Source organism: Oryza brachyantha, chromosome 5 (assembly GCF_000231095.2).
Source record: "Oryza brachyantha chromosome 5, ObraRS2, whole genome shotgun sequence".
Classification (NCBI taxonomy): domain Eukaryota; kingdom Viridiplantae; phylum Streptophyta; class Magnoliopsida; order Poales; family Poaceae; genus Oryza; species Oryza brachyantha.
This window is the reverse complement of record NC_023167.2, coordinates 12,203,962-12,216,585: the sequence shown is the minus strand read 5'-3', so window position 1 is coordinate 12,216,585 and position 12,624 is coordinate 12,203,962. Positions and strand designations below refer to the sequence as shown.

Sequence of the window (12,624 nt, the reverse complement as noted above, 5' to 3'; positions counted from 1 at the left end):
ACAACACCGAGGCAAAAACATGGGTAAGTGATCCTTTACTCATATACATCCGATAGTGAAGGCCGTGAAGTTTGAACAGCCTCACTTAACCCTAGTCCGGTAACCTTTCTAGAGCGCAGGTACCCATGACCTGAAGTAGTTACCTAATCATAGGTCTATACGTTAGATTTTCTTGCATAGAGGTTAAGGCCAAACGGATTACTGAAATGTAGTTTTACTAACGTTTCCTCATCGACGGCGATAAAAGAGTGTTGAAAGAGATGTGTGCTCTAGCTAAAAGCATGCTCAACAATTCATTCATCTCATACTTCATTTATAAAATAGAGGACGAATGGTAGAAAATATGGCCCATATTTCCTCCAACACATCCTTTAGTTTTAGCCATCATCCATATGAGCAAACAGAAACTTCAAATTTAGAGTTTTCACTATTTATTGAGCAACATATGCTTAAGGAAGAATGAGTAGTTGATATATACTAGTAAAATATAGTCAAGTGAGATACATATGATGTAATATGGATGATCGACTAGATTTCAAGCAAATATAGAGGATGGATTTTTTTTATAATCATTGAAATAGAGATATAGAAAATCAAATTTAAATTAGCTACGAGTCAAATTTAAATGAGCTATGTATGCCTCTTAAATGACCCTAAGCATACTAAGCTACGAGGTATACTCTCTAAGTTAGGCCTCTCAAATGACCACTAAATTCTAAGTGGCCACATTTTATACTAAAATAGGCTCACTAGCCAAGTTGCTGCACCATGTATGCTTATACTTTTCAAGTTATATAGCACTAAATTGGTGAACACAATTTTACTTGAAAAACAAAAGAGAAAAAAAGCGGCACGGGTATGAGAATAAGGTGGTGTTTAGTTGCCAAAATTTTTTTGGCAAAAACATCACATCTAACGTTTGACTGAATGTCAGAAAGAGTTTTCGGGCACGAATGAAAAACGAATTTCACGGCTAGCCTAGAAACCGGGAGACGAATCTTTTGAGCCTAATTAATCCGTCATTAGCACATGTTGGTTACTGTAGCACTTATGACTAATCATGGACTAATTAGGCTCAAAAGATCTGTCTCAAGATTTCTTCCATAACTGTGTAATTAATTTTTTGGTTCACCTATGTTTAATGTTTTATTAAGGTGTCCAAAAATTCGATCTGATATCGGTGGAAAATTTTTTTGGAACTAAACAAAGCCCACAGCCCTCGACCACATTTTGGATTGGTTGCATTTCATTCAAGTTCAGGCCCATTTCCTTCCTACGGAACGGAATTGCATTGCGCACCGTCGCGCCGTCGCGCGCTCCGCCGTCGGCTGCAACGCTGCGCCCGGCCGCCGCTCTCAGATGTCGCCGCCGCCGCCTTCCACACCACCCTATGCACTACCCCTCCCGTCGCCTCCCTCGCCTCTTCCTCCGCTGCCTTTCCTCCGGCCCCCACCGAGACCACCGGTTCCTCCTCCGCTTCGCCGCCCTCGCGAAGGAGCTCTCCGACCGGCCCCGGGCCCCGCCTCCCCCGACCCGCCCGCGGTCCCCGCACCCCTACGACTACAACCGCCTCATGTCCGCGCACGCGGAGTCGGGAGGAGACGGCGGCGCTGGCGCGGACCGCGCGCTCCACCTGCTCGACGAAATGCGCGGTCTCCTCGGGCGCCGCCCCGACGCCGCCTGCTTCACCACGGTCGCCGCGGCGCTCTCGTCCGCGTCCCGGCCGGGCGCGGCGCTTGCCGTGCTCGACGCCATGGCTGCGGATGGCGTCAAGCCCGATGCCGCGGCGTGCACGGTGCTTGTTGGGGTGTACGCCTGCCGCCTGCAGCAGTTCGACTCTGCGTACGGGGTTGTGCACTGGATGGGGGCGAATGGTGTGGCCCCCGACGTGGTCACCTACTCGACGTTGATATCTGGGCTGTGCAGTGCCGGGCAGGTGGCTGAAGCTCTGGGCGTGCTGGACTTGATGCTGGAGGAAGGATACCAACCCAATGCGCACACATATACACCTATCATGCACGCATATTGTGCGAGTGGGAGGATGCATGAGGCCAAGAGACTGTTGAACACGATGATTACCAGTGGTTGTGTTCCAAGTACAGCTACTTACAATGTCTTGGTTGAAGCTCTCTGCAAGGTTCGGGCTTTCAAGGAGGTAGATGCCCTTCTTGAGGAGAGCAGTGCAAAAGGGTGGGCACCAGATGCAATCACATATAGCAGTTATATGGATGGGCTATGCAAAGCTGGCAGAATTGACAAGAGCTTCGCATTGGTTGAAAAGATGCTATCCAACGGTTTGCAACCTAATGAGGTGACTCTAAATATCCTTCTTGATGGTGTTTGTCGTAGCTCAACTGCATGGTCTGCAAAACACCTTTTGGAGTGCAGCACAGAGCTTGGGTGGAATGTGAATGTTGTCAATTATAACACTGTGATGAGGAGGCTTTGTGATGAGCGGAGATGGTTGTCTGTTGTCAAACTTTTCACTGACATGACCAAGAAAGGCATTGCTCAAAATAGCTGGACATTCAACATTGTTATCCACAGCCTCTGTAAATTGGGGAGACTTCATAAAGCGTTTTGTCTGCTGGAAAGCAAAGAATTTGTAGCTACCGTTATCACATACAATACTTTAATCCGTCATCGCAGTGTTACCGGGAAAGCCAATGAAGTTTTCCTCTTGCTTCATAAGATGATTGGGGAGGGCATTGCTCCCAATGACATCACCTACAGTCTTGTGATTGATTGTCTCTGTAGAGAAAAGAAATTCTTGGTGGCTCTTTGCTGTATCTATCAATCGCTCGAAGTTGACTTCTTCCAATCTGCATTTCTCAGTATTGTACGAGGTCTAATTGTTGGTGGTATGCTCGGTGAATTGCATACTCTAATTGGATGTGTTCTTGGACAAGGCTTTATAATAGAAGTGTATATTTACCAGGAACTGATCAAGGTTTTTTGTAAGAATGGATACTGTCAAAGCATAGAAATGTACAAAGTGTGTTATATATTGGAAAGACTGCTCAGATTGAGATGAGTTTTTGCTCCACCAGTCAACACAAAGAATTCTGTACGCTGGAGCTGCTAATGTGCATTATAACTGCATGCTCTCAGTAGTCTTAGTTTACTCATTCTTTTTTTTTAATGCAATCTCTGTTCCAAAATATAAGCATTTCTGCTTATATGATGGAACGGAGGTAGTAAATCTTTATTTTATATTCTTTCCTTGTAAAAGAAAAAATATGGAGATCTTAGTTAAAATTGAACTATGCAGTTTGTTTAATTAAATGCCTTTTGAATTTAATTTGACACCTCCAATCTTCTCACAATTAACTAGTTTCCTAGATAGCACTTAATTATAAGCCATCGTCACATTCCCTATCATCATAGTTTGTTAAACTATGCTTCATTTAGCTAGATGATAGTTCGACCGGTTGGTTTGGTAAGTGCTTAAATGCTCTGATAGTTCTAGTATAAGATTTTACAAGGCAATATGCTAATGTGGTAATGTAAATGCTAATCATGACATATGGTTTTATCCTGTTAAACCCTGTATTTCCTTTTTTGCCTGAACATTTACAATTTACCAAACTGCAAAATGTTTACATTGACTCATGAAAAATCAAGCTTCAGGTAGGAGCCATTCGACTGAACTCTCCTTCATTAATGCCAGAACTGGAATTGAATTTGCTATCTACTGGTGTGTTCATTCGCGATTGGCGCTTTGTGGCCACAAGGGGGTTCTTCTCTTCCTCATCAATGGCAACAAGCTCGTATATGTCATTTTTATGGAACACTGGGTGCACATATGCATCCTTCAGGTACTCTCTCAAATTCAGGGTTGGATCATTTGCCCGTTCCAGTGTGTCCTTTACCATTGCATCCTGCAAGACAAAAATGCATATGTGTTAGGATTGTTCAAGCTTAGTTTTTAGTTTCACTATATGCTATTGTGAATGCATCTGTGAAGAGTAACGTTTCAGTCTAACCTGCAAGGGGAACTTTATAAATGCTGGCTCGAAGCGGCCCTTGCAAAAATGGTGGAACCATATGGACAGTACAGGAAGAGGAATAAGAGTGACAGTGGACTTCTCTGCTTCCTGTGTGCTCAGCAGTCCCAACAGGAGGATTTGTGATACTATCAATGCTATAACTAGTCGTCTTTGGACATCTGGCCAGAATTGTGCGCCACTCTCATATTGCTGAGTGTAGACATTAATGATCTTGCAAAAAAGAAGCAGAAAAAGTGATTAGCAAAATATGCTAAGAGATGATTGAAGAATGATCAGAAATGTATGCTTCAGCCATTATGAATGTGCTGTGAAGGCGTGAACAATACGATAAAAAGGTATATATGAACCAGAAGGCAGACTAGTACCTGGTGTCTGAATACAAGATAGGCAAGGCTAAAGAACACTATGATGAAAGGTAGAAGAATTGGTGTCACAACAGCATATACAAGCCCAAGCAGAAAGTACAATTGTATTCTTGGTTCTGTTGTGCCAAAGTCCAGGCTTCCAGGGTCCATGGCCTGCTCTCGGTCTCGCTCAGTTCTGACCAAGAAAGTATTCTTTATATGGAACATGACCAGCGCTTTCAACCTAAGAACCTCAGCAGCAACACCAGCCCAACCATCAACCATTACGTATGTGATGAAAAATGTAGCTTTCATGGGGATGGATTCTCCGACAATCTCTGGAATTCTTGTGAAAATGAAAGGACAAAAGGTGTCAAAATAAGGTATTAATATTGTTGACTAAATGGTAAACACTGACCACCCTGTAAGTAATCGGGTCAGAGGGCCATGGAAACACACTCCCTAACCATGTCCATAATAAAGAAGCAACAACAGATTGAGCATACTTGTTAGCTGACTGATGGATAAAATTGTTGAGCTGTTGGAATGCTGTTCCAGTTATTACACTCCCCAAGAATACATTGACAAAAAGGAACAGGTAATACTTCGACGCTGTCCTCCTGTCCAGTCCAGATAGTGATGTATGACCTTCAATCTTGCTCATGGTCATAAGAATTGTTGGGAGAAGTATAAGGAAGATTTTCAATGCGATTCCTGGCAAGAAACCTTGCACAATTGACTTCAATGAATTTCTGCAGTACATTGCATCAGAAATGATTTTAGATCTAGCAACACAGTACGGGGCAAACAGTTAACAGCATTAACGTGGTAAATGTGAGGATTATTGTTTTCTTTTCTCACTTTGTTATCCAACCATGGAAAATTTGTAAGTGTTTAAAGTTTAAACATGAACCCGAGTCATGAATCTATGCATTTGCAAATCAATATGTTGTTTGTAATATAAATGTTTGGCGTGTCATTATCTAAATATGATAGCCGTATAGTTTTCCAGATTCAAAGGAATGCAAAGGAACATCCAGAACTGAACACACGGTCCAAGCATAGCAGAGTGCTAGCTCCAGGAGTTGCACCCAACAGTAACACTCTTTTAAGGGTTTTTACTAAAGGCTGGAAACAGCAAGAAACATTTCAGTGGTTGTACTCAATTCCAATATTCAGAGATTACTCCTTGTTCCATGATGAAGAAATGTAGAAGGTAACAGTTCACTTCTACCCAAATCTAAAAATAACTTACATATCCTAATTTGTGAGAAAATAGTCTTTTTATGAAATAAGTACTCAACAGCGCGGAAACAAATAGCTTCCCAGAAATCATGTCAGTAATGTGAACTAACGAATTGCATTCTTTTTCAATCATACGTCCAGTTTGAAATACATATGCATTATTTTTATGGCATCGGATACTATTTCAGTGTGTTACCATCGTGCCAGTAATCGCTACTGAAAACTTGGACCTATTTAACTGTTCTCGTGATAGGAAGGCAAAAAAGTTGTAGATGCACTAATAAACAGCATGCCACAAATGCCTCTTTATGGAAATAAACTGCAAATCATTGGATAATGAGAGTCACCTTTCTATTATGGGTTTCAGGAAAGGAAGCATCCGTTCAATGTCATCTAGGTTTGCCAACGATTGGACAATTGCAATTGGTATCATGAAGAAAAAGGTCAGAAAGAAGAGTGCAACAGCCATGATAAGCCTCCTAACTGAGAGCTCGACGAAAGGGATTGCGAGATTAGGCCAGAAAACATCCCGAGGTTCTGGGGCCCACTCGGTAAGCCACATCGTTGGGTTGCTTGTCTGTTGTGTTTGAGCACAAACAGCAGCTCCCCAGCGGCTTTTGAAAGATACAAATGCTGCTGGCATAATAGCATTAGGATCAGTCATCACCTTCTGTCTCTCCTCATCTTCCTGCAATGCAGGCATCCAACTATGTTTAGTATTTTGATTTTTACAAGGTAAAATGTTTATCAAGATGGTGACACTATCAGGATGATGAAATGCTTCTTCCAATGAAATAATACCTGTTTGCATAACTCCTCAATTGCAGTTGTGTAGTGTTCTATAGCATCCACCCTTTTCCCCCAAAGGCCCCATAATCCTGTCTATAAGAAATGTAGTTGAGTCATGCCAATTGCAAAACTAGACGAAAGCCAGAAACTAAAATTATTTCATAGATGATAAACACTTTGGGTCCATGAGAATAAGTGAATAACTTTGCAACAGACAGGCAGTACCTTCATAGTTGGTTTTTTGGCTGGGTTTTTGGCATGCTGGTTTTCGTAGTAGACCAGCCAATTTTGCAAGCCTTTCTTCTTCTCAACCAAACCGGCAAGGGTGTTTGCATTGTATACAGTCTGTTGGCCATATGATAAAAATAAATTAAATGAGAAGCAAACATTTGGACGGGAGTATTTGTTACGTGCTTAGAGTTAAGAACCGTGTGTTATTCATGAGAACAGAACAGAACAGAACAAAACAACTTGTTTATTATTTGAACGTTCTACTTAATTTTATTATTTTAACACAACAACAGCGCTGCAGTCCACAGCGGAATGAAGCTGGCAAAAGTTATTACCTGGTGACTGAGATAATGATCACGATGATTGACAGCAAAGAAGTGCTCAACATGCTCACTAACTGTTTCATCTGGGTCAGGTGGTACATTTCTCACCAGGACCTAGATAGCGAAGAAAGAAGGAATATGCGAACTTAGGGAAATTTTCAATGCAGTAAATCTAATATAGATTTAAAGCAAAACTACAATTATTTGCAAAGTTGATACACCCTACTGCACCCTCCATATTTTAATAGATAAACATATTTCACTATTTTTTAATAAAATGAATGATTAAATATACCAAAAAGTCAACGATATTACCTATTAAAATACGAAGGTATTAAGTAACTAGTTTAAATTCGCTTATCAGAGTGTTATGGGAAAAAATCTCTCTTACCGTGAACTGATCAGCTCGACGGTTCTGATTTGCAAGAAAGCGCAATCTCATGGTTGTTACAACCTTGTATTCACGATACAGAATGTAAAACGTCCAAAACGTGAATACATAGGCCATTACTATGTGTGCCCAAAATCTGTTGACATGGATAAGAAGTCATAAATTCAGTCCAAGTGCAACATCATCAGAGCAATTCTCATGCAGGATGGTCATGGTTTCTATACCATCTGCGTCATAAAACTATTATTATACACCACTCTTACAATATAGACAATACTAATTTATATGTGGATTTAATGTTACTTATCTCCTCATTATGTCTTGGGTGTTATGTAGAAATCATGTGTTTTTTTCTCTTTCTTCGTTAACTCACATCCATATCATTTTTTATCCTATGTGATAACTCATTTAATTTTATGAAAATCATCCTAGTTATTACACTGTGAATGCTATCAGGATATCCGACATAACATATAAATTCAGTTAAACTCTCGCTTCTGAAATTGATGACGAAGAAACTGAAATTTTACGGTCTTTGATAAATTTTACGCTTTGGGGTACATAGTACCTATTAGGTGTACCTAATTTTATACTAAAAACATATATAGCAACTTCTTGTGCACATTCTCAGGCATTTGTGTTGGTTAGAAAAATTCTGCAGGAGCCATCGTGACTCAATATTTTAGGGTCTGTCTATTGGACATGTGACTGATTTTTTGGAATGTGTCAGTCGATTCATTATGGACCATAAGATATGCATCTAACGTCATCCACTATGCGTGTGTTGATCGCTGGTCAAATTGGGAACACGACCCGCATGCCTCATATTTTGGATATTTGGGCTTTGGTGTTTTGGACTACACCTATCCTATTTGGGCTTTCCAATATAGACCAAAGGTATGAGTATTAAATTTCAATACAGACTAATGACTACGTTAACATATTTGGATCTGTTACTGGGCTGATTTTCTGTTAGGCTTGGTACTGGATTTTTTTTCTCAAATTTAGATCTATTTTCGGCCAGTCTGTATATGTGCTATAGAATTCTTTTGTATTTTTTATACCTTTGGGATTAATGTGTCAGTCATGTTTATACGAGAAGTTACACTTCATATGCAGTGAAGTTGCACTTAATTTATAGTAAAAGTTGTACTTTTCCATATTATGCAACTTTAGTAAAACTCTTTGCAAGTTTAGTATATAAATTGTGCAAGCTCAAACAAAATACTTCTAAAACCAATTATTGCACTTAGTTTATATCAAAGTTGCCCATCGTTTATACTAAAGTTGCTTATTTCCATATCTTACGACTTATGCTAGCTAAACTATGTGCAAGTTTAGTATAGATATTAAACAAGTTTAGGTGACCCATGGCTAATAATAAAAGCCAATAAATAGCAAAATTTAGATCAAATTTTGAGAGAGCAAACAAATCTCAGATCAAATTTTGAGGGATAAAACAAAAGAAGACAATGCAACATCATCCCAAAAACAGGGGAAAAAAGAGATCGAATAGACTATGCAATAGTTTTGGTAAAGTTTTTGCTAAAAGAAGAAACAACATATTTCTGATTTACTCTTAGTTTAATTATGCTAGTATTTTGAAAACAAAAATTATCATCTTTTTCACTGTATGACGATGATGATTTCTTTACCAACGAGGCAACAAACCCACGTACAACCACGTACAGTCGCGTACAGCCCCGTGTACGCCCAACTAGCCCAACGTACAGCCACGTATACGCTCCTGCCGACCAAATACAAAAAACAAACGCACCAATCATCTTATAGTTTTCATCCTGCGGCTGCAAAATCGACTGATGCATAACAAAAAATGTCAGGCGACTGCAAAATAGCAAAGGCGATATTTTTATCGAATTCTAGTGCTAGAGGTTAGGGCACCATAAATTTTGTTTTGGTAAAATTGATGGCAACTAACCAGTAAAATAATCATAGATAATTGGGAAATGTTTGGAGGCAAGCCTTGCATTCCTTTACGTGGTGGAAAGTTAGAACAGGCATGACCGCACGAATTTCTGTTTGGAGTATTAAGTCACACCAAAGACATGATCCATGGTTGCCCTGCAAGTATTACTAACACATACATGAAAGCACCGAGCATTATACCTTTTAGACCCTTTCCCAAGATTAGATATTGAAAGCTTATCAATTTGATCATAACTGAGACTCTTTTCGTTCTCCAAAGTTCCACTAGTCCAGTTGATAGGAACTAGAACAATGAAGGCTAGCACAGCAATGGGCACAAATATTTTTAACCTGCATGCGAAGCAAGAAAACTATTCAGTAAGCATAATATTCTTTTAAAAGTACACCGATTACCTGTCTATGTTCTGAAATCCAAATCCTAATCATCAAGTCTTAATAACAAAGCTGTCAATTGAATTCTTGCAAGCCATGAAAGGACTATCGCGAAACACGAATATAGTGCTCACCCAAGAAGATATATGCGGACATATACTGCGGAGTCGAGACCTGCATGCTCAATCAACTCAGGTTCAGGCATTTGCAGCGCTGCAGGCATCCAATTCAGGAACCGTATGTATGTCGAAAGATCAGCATTGACAAACTTTGAGAAGACATTTCCCAGGTGTCTTGGGCTGCTTCTTGTCCCTTTGAGGTACCATTTTGGAAAATATACCCTGTCGTTGATAGGCTGTATCCTGAGAACTGCAAATGCAAGAAGAAAGCCCAACGCGGATAGTATGTTTATTCCTGCCGCGACGCCAATGTCCGTGAGAGAACCCATTCCTCTCTCTCTATAGAGACTCAGTTAAGAACAGGCATCATGTAGAGAAGTAGCTGTAATTGTAAAGCTGGTATCTCTGCCAAGAACTGAAAAAAATGATCAGAAAAAAAGTTGTGTTCAGCGTTAACACAATAAACATGTCAGGTTATTGGTAAGTCGAATGAAACTATGTGATGATAATCGTCCCAAACTTGAGAAGACATGAATGGTAAATCGAATGTTCACAAGGTTTTTGACGAAAACGTATGAATTTATTCGGAAATGGTCGATGGAAACCGATGAGGAAGAACACATCGTATCCAAATCGACTGCGAACGAATGGAGGAAGAAGGACACAGCATCGATCAACCGAGGCCGCACCCGCACGCGCACGATTACCTTCTCAGACTGACCTGCGGCAACGGGGCGGGGACAAGACGCGCGCGCGACCTCTCGGCCGGTCTACGTCGGAAGCGACGAGGCTGGAGGGGAGAGACGCGATGCAGGAAAAGCGAGGTTACGAACGATCGATCGATCAGCCGGCGCGCGGCCGGCCGCCAACAACAAGGTGGGAACCCGGTAGGAAAACCGAGAGGGAAAGATTTCGCGACGCCGCCGCCGCCGTCGTTGGCTGTTACGACCGACCTCCTTGTTAGGGATCGCGCTGGATTTTGCTGCTCTTGTTTATGGGCGAGGCGAGAGGGAGGGGCCGGCACGAGATTTTTTTTTAAATTTTTTTAAACCTTTTTAATAAATAATTTTATTACTAAACATTCCGAGAAAATATTTTCAGCTATGAATCTTTTGGCAACGCCACCAACATTGGTGTGACGAAACGGTAGTGTGGCAGCATTGTCTTGTTACTTCACTGATAATACGCCATGTCATGCCGATTAGGCGGTGTGACAGTGTTGTCTTGCCACGTTATCTATACTAACGTGCCCAAAAGATTCAGTTTAAAAAAAAATCGTCCGATGGTTTAGTAATTACTTGCTAAAAAGTTTATTTAATAAAAAAATTTCTCGGCACTACGTGCGTCTCGTCTCGGTTGGTTCGCCTGGCCGTGGCGCCTCCATTTGTGTGCTCGTTCGTAGGAGTTGACGGGCATGCGCTGCGCGGGTGTTTCCCTCCGCCGGCGCAAGCCGGCCGTTCACCGTTGGACTTTTGGCCCGTAGGTTACTGGGCCGACCGAACGGAAGCACCGTTGCGCCACCATCCAGCCAGCGCAGATGGTTTCGCAGCTTGCGGCCCATACACTGCAGAAACACTGTCACAGTGTATTGGAATCGACAAACGGCGAGCCCATCCCAGCCCACAGCCAGGACGGCGAAAACCGAATTTTTTAAATTTGGAATTTTATTTATTAAATTATTTATAAATTTAATTTTGCGTTTCAAAAATTCATAGGACTAGCCTCCTACCGCCCTCCCAGAGGACAGAATGCTGACATAGCAGATGGCTCGACGGCGTGGCATAAATCTTTGCACTTTGCCCCCTTCCGCCCTTACAGAGGGCGGGAAGGGGTAATTGCAAAAAAATCATGGGCGGCCTGGCGCGCCTGTGAGGGGGAGGGGGCTAGCTATTTTGTAGGCGGCCCTTTGCCTCTCTCTATAAGGACGGTTTATTCAATAGCCTATATAAGGTCGCCAGCTTCCTTCCCCTTCTCATTTTCCTCCTCCCCGATCCACTCACTCAGAGTTGAGGGGAGGTTTGCAGAGCGGCGAATCCCTACTGGAATTTGGTTTAGTGCACAATTTATTGTACTAAACTAATTTAATACATGAATAATCACCATCAACCTAAACTACAAACTCATTTTAATTAAGGTAACCTTAATCTAACACTAATTTTATTTAAAGTAACCTTAATTTAACCACGATGAATACATATGTAAATTTGTCTAAGTACAACTCTTTTTTACTCATTAAATATACTTTAGATCACTTTTTATTTTCATTGCGTATTTTAATACAACAAATATTACCATTAAACCTAAACTACAAACTCATTTTGATATATACTATAATTTTTACTTTGCTATATTAACATTCGGACTAACAATTTATAAAAAATTATGAACTGCAATATATTTTATTTAGTTCATAATTTATTTTAATGACATAATTATATACAACAATGGTTGCTGTAAACCAAAACTAAAAACCAATTTAATAAAATGTTAGCTTAATTTAATACTAAATTTAACACTAAACTATATTTAATAAATCTAACCTAAATCTAACACTTTTACTAATAGTAATTAGCAATACTAACATAAAACGCCCTCTGTAAGGGCGGCAGGGAGCCGCCTGCAAAAATGGCCAGCCCCTGCCTCCCTCCTCATGTGCGTGACGGTCGGCCGTTTTACGAATATCCCGTTCTCGTCCTCTGTAAGTGCGGAAGGGGGCAAAATACAAAACGGCTGGCCGGGTCGCTGACGGCCTTCTTGTCCAGCCGCATAGCTGACACGTTAGTATTTCACCATCTAGGAGAGCGGTAGGAGATTAGTTATATGAATTTTTAAAAACAAAATTAAATTTGTAAA

At 40.9% G+C, this 12,624-nt stretch overlaps 2 protein-coding genes across 2 annotated transcripts; one reads left to right on the top strand and one right to left on the bottom strand.

Moving 5' to 3' along the window:
- The first annotated feature begins 1,390 nt into the window (after positions 1 to 1,390).
- LOC121054481 (pentatricopeptide repeat-containing protein At1g09900-like) lies at positions 1,391 to 2,852 on the top strand. The gene is made up of 2 exons (XM_040524364.1): positions 1,391 to 2,753; positions 2,836 to 2,852. The coding sequence occupies exons 1-2, from the start codon at positions 1,391 to 1,393 to the stop codon at positions 2,850 to 2,852; spliced, it is 1,380 nt and encodes a 459-aa protein (XP_040380298.1).
- Positions 2,853 to 3,300: 448 nt separating this feature from the next.
- LOC102716968 (CSC1-like protein At4g02900) lies at positions 3,301 to 10,675 on the bottom strand. The gene is made up of 12 exons (XM_006654297.3): positions 10,493 to 10,675; positions 9,787 to 10,186; positions 9,461 to 9,610; positions 7,334 to 7,469; positions 6,955 to 7,056; positions 6,614 to 6,733; positions 6,401 to 6,481; positions 5,947 to 6,287; positions 4,861 to 5,106; positions 4,376 to 4,700; positions 3,987 to 4,220; positions 3,301 to 3,881 (listed from the first exon to the last, which is right to left on the bottom strand). Exons 2-12 carry the CDS (start codon positions 10,098 to 10,100, stop codon positions 3,627 to 3,629), a joined length of 2,304 nt encoding a protein of 767 aa, XP_006654360.1. The 5' UTR covers positions 10,101 to 10,186; positions 10,493 to 10,675; the 3' UTR covers positions 3,301 to 3,626.
- Positions 10,676 to 12,624: the final 1,949 nt, after the last annotated feature.

Coding starts and splice junctions, on each gene's coding strand:
- LOC121054481 (XM_040524364.1), top strand. CDS start 1,391: ATGCACTACCCCTCCCGTCGCCTCCCTCGCCTCTTCCTCCGCTGCCTT.
- LOC102716968 (XM_006654297.3), bottom strand. CDS start 10,100: ATGGGTTCTCTCACGGACATTGGCGTCGCGGCAGGAATAAACATACTA. Junction 7,470..9,460: donor CTTGGGAAAGGGTCTAAAAG/GTATAATGCTCG, acceptor CCATGTCAACAG/ATTTTGGGCACACATAGTAA. Junction 3,882..3,986: donor TTATAAAGTTCCCCTTGCAG/GTTAGACTGAAA, acceptor TTTGTCTTGCAG/GATGCAATGGTAAAGGACAC.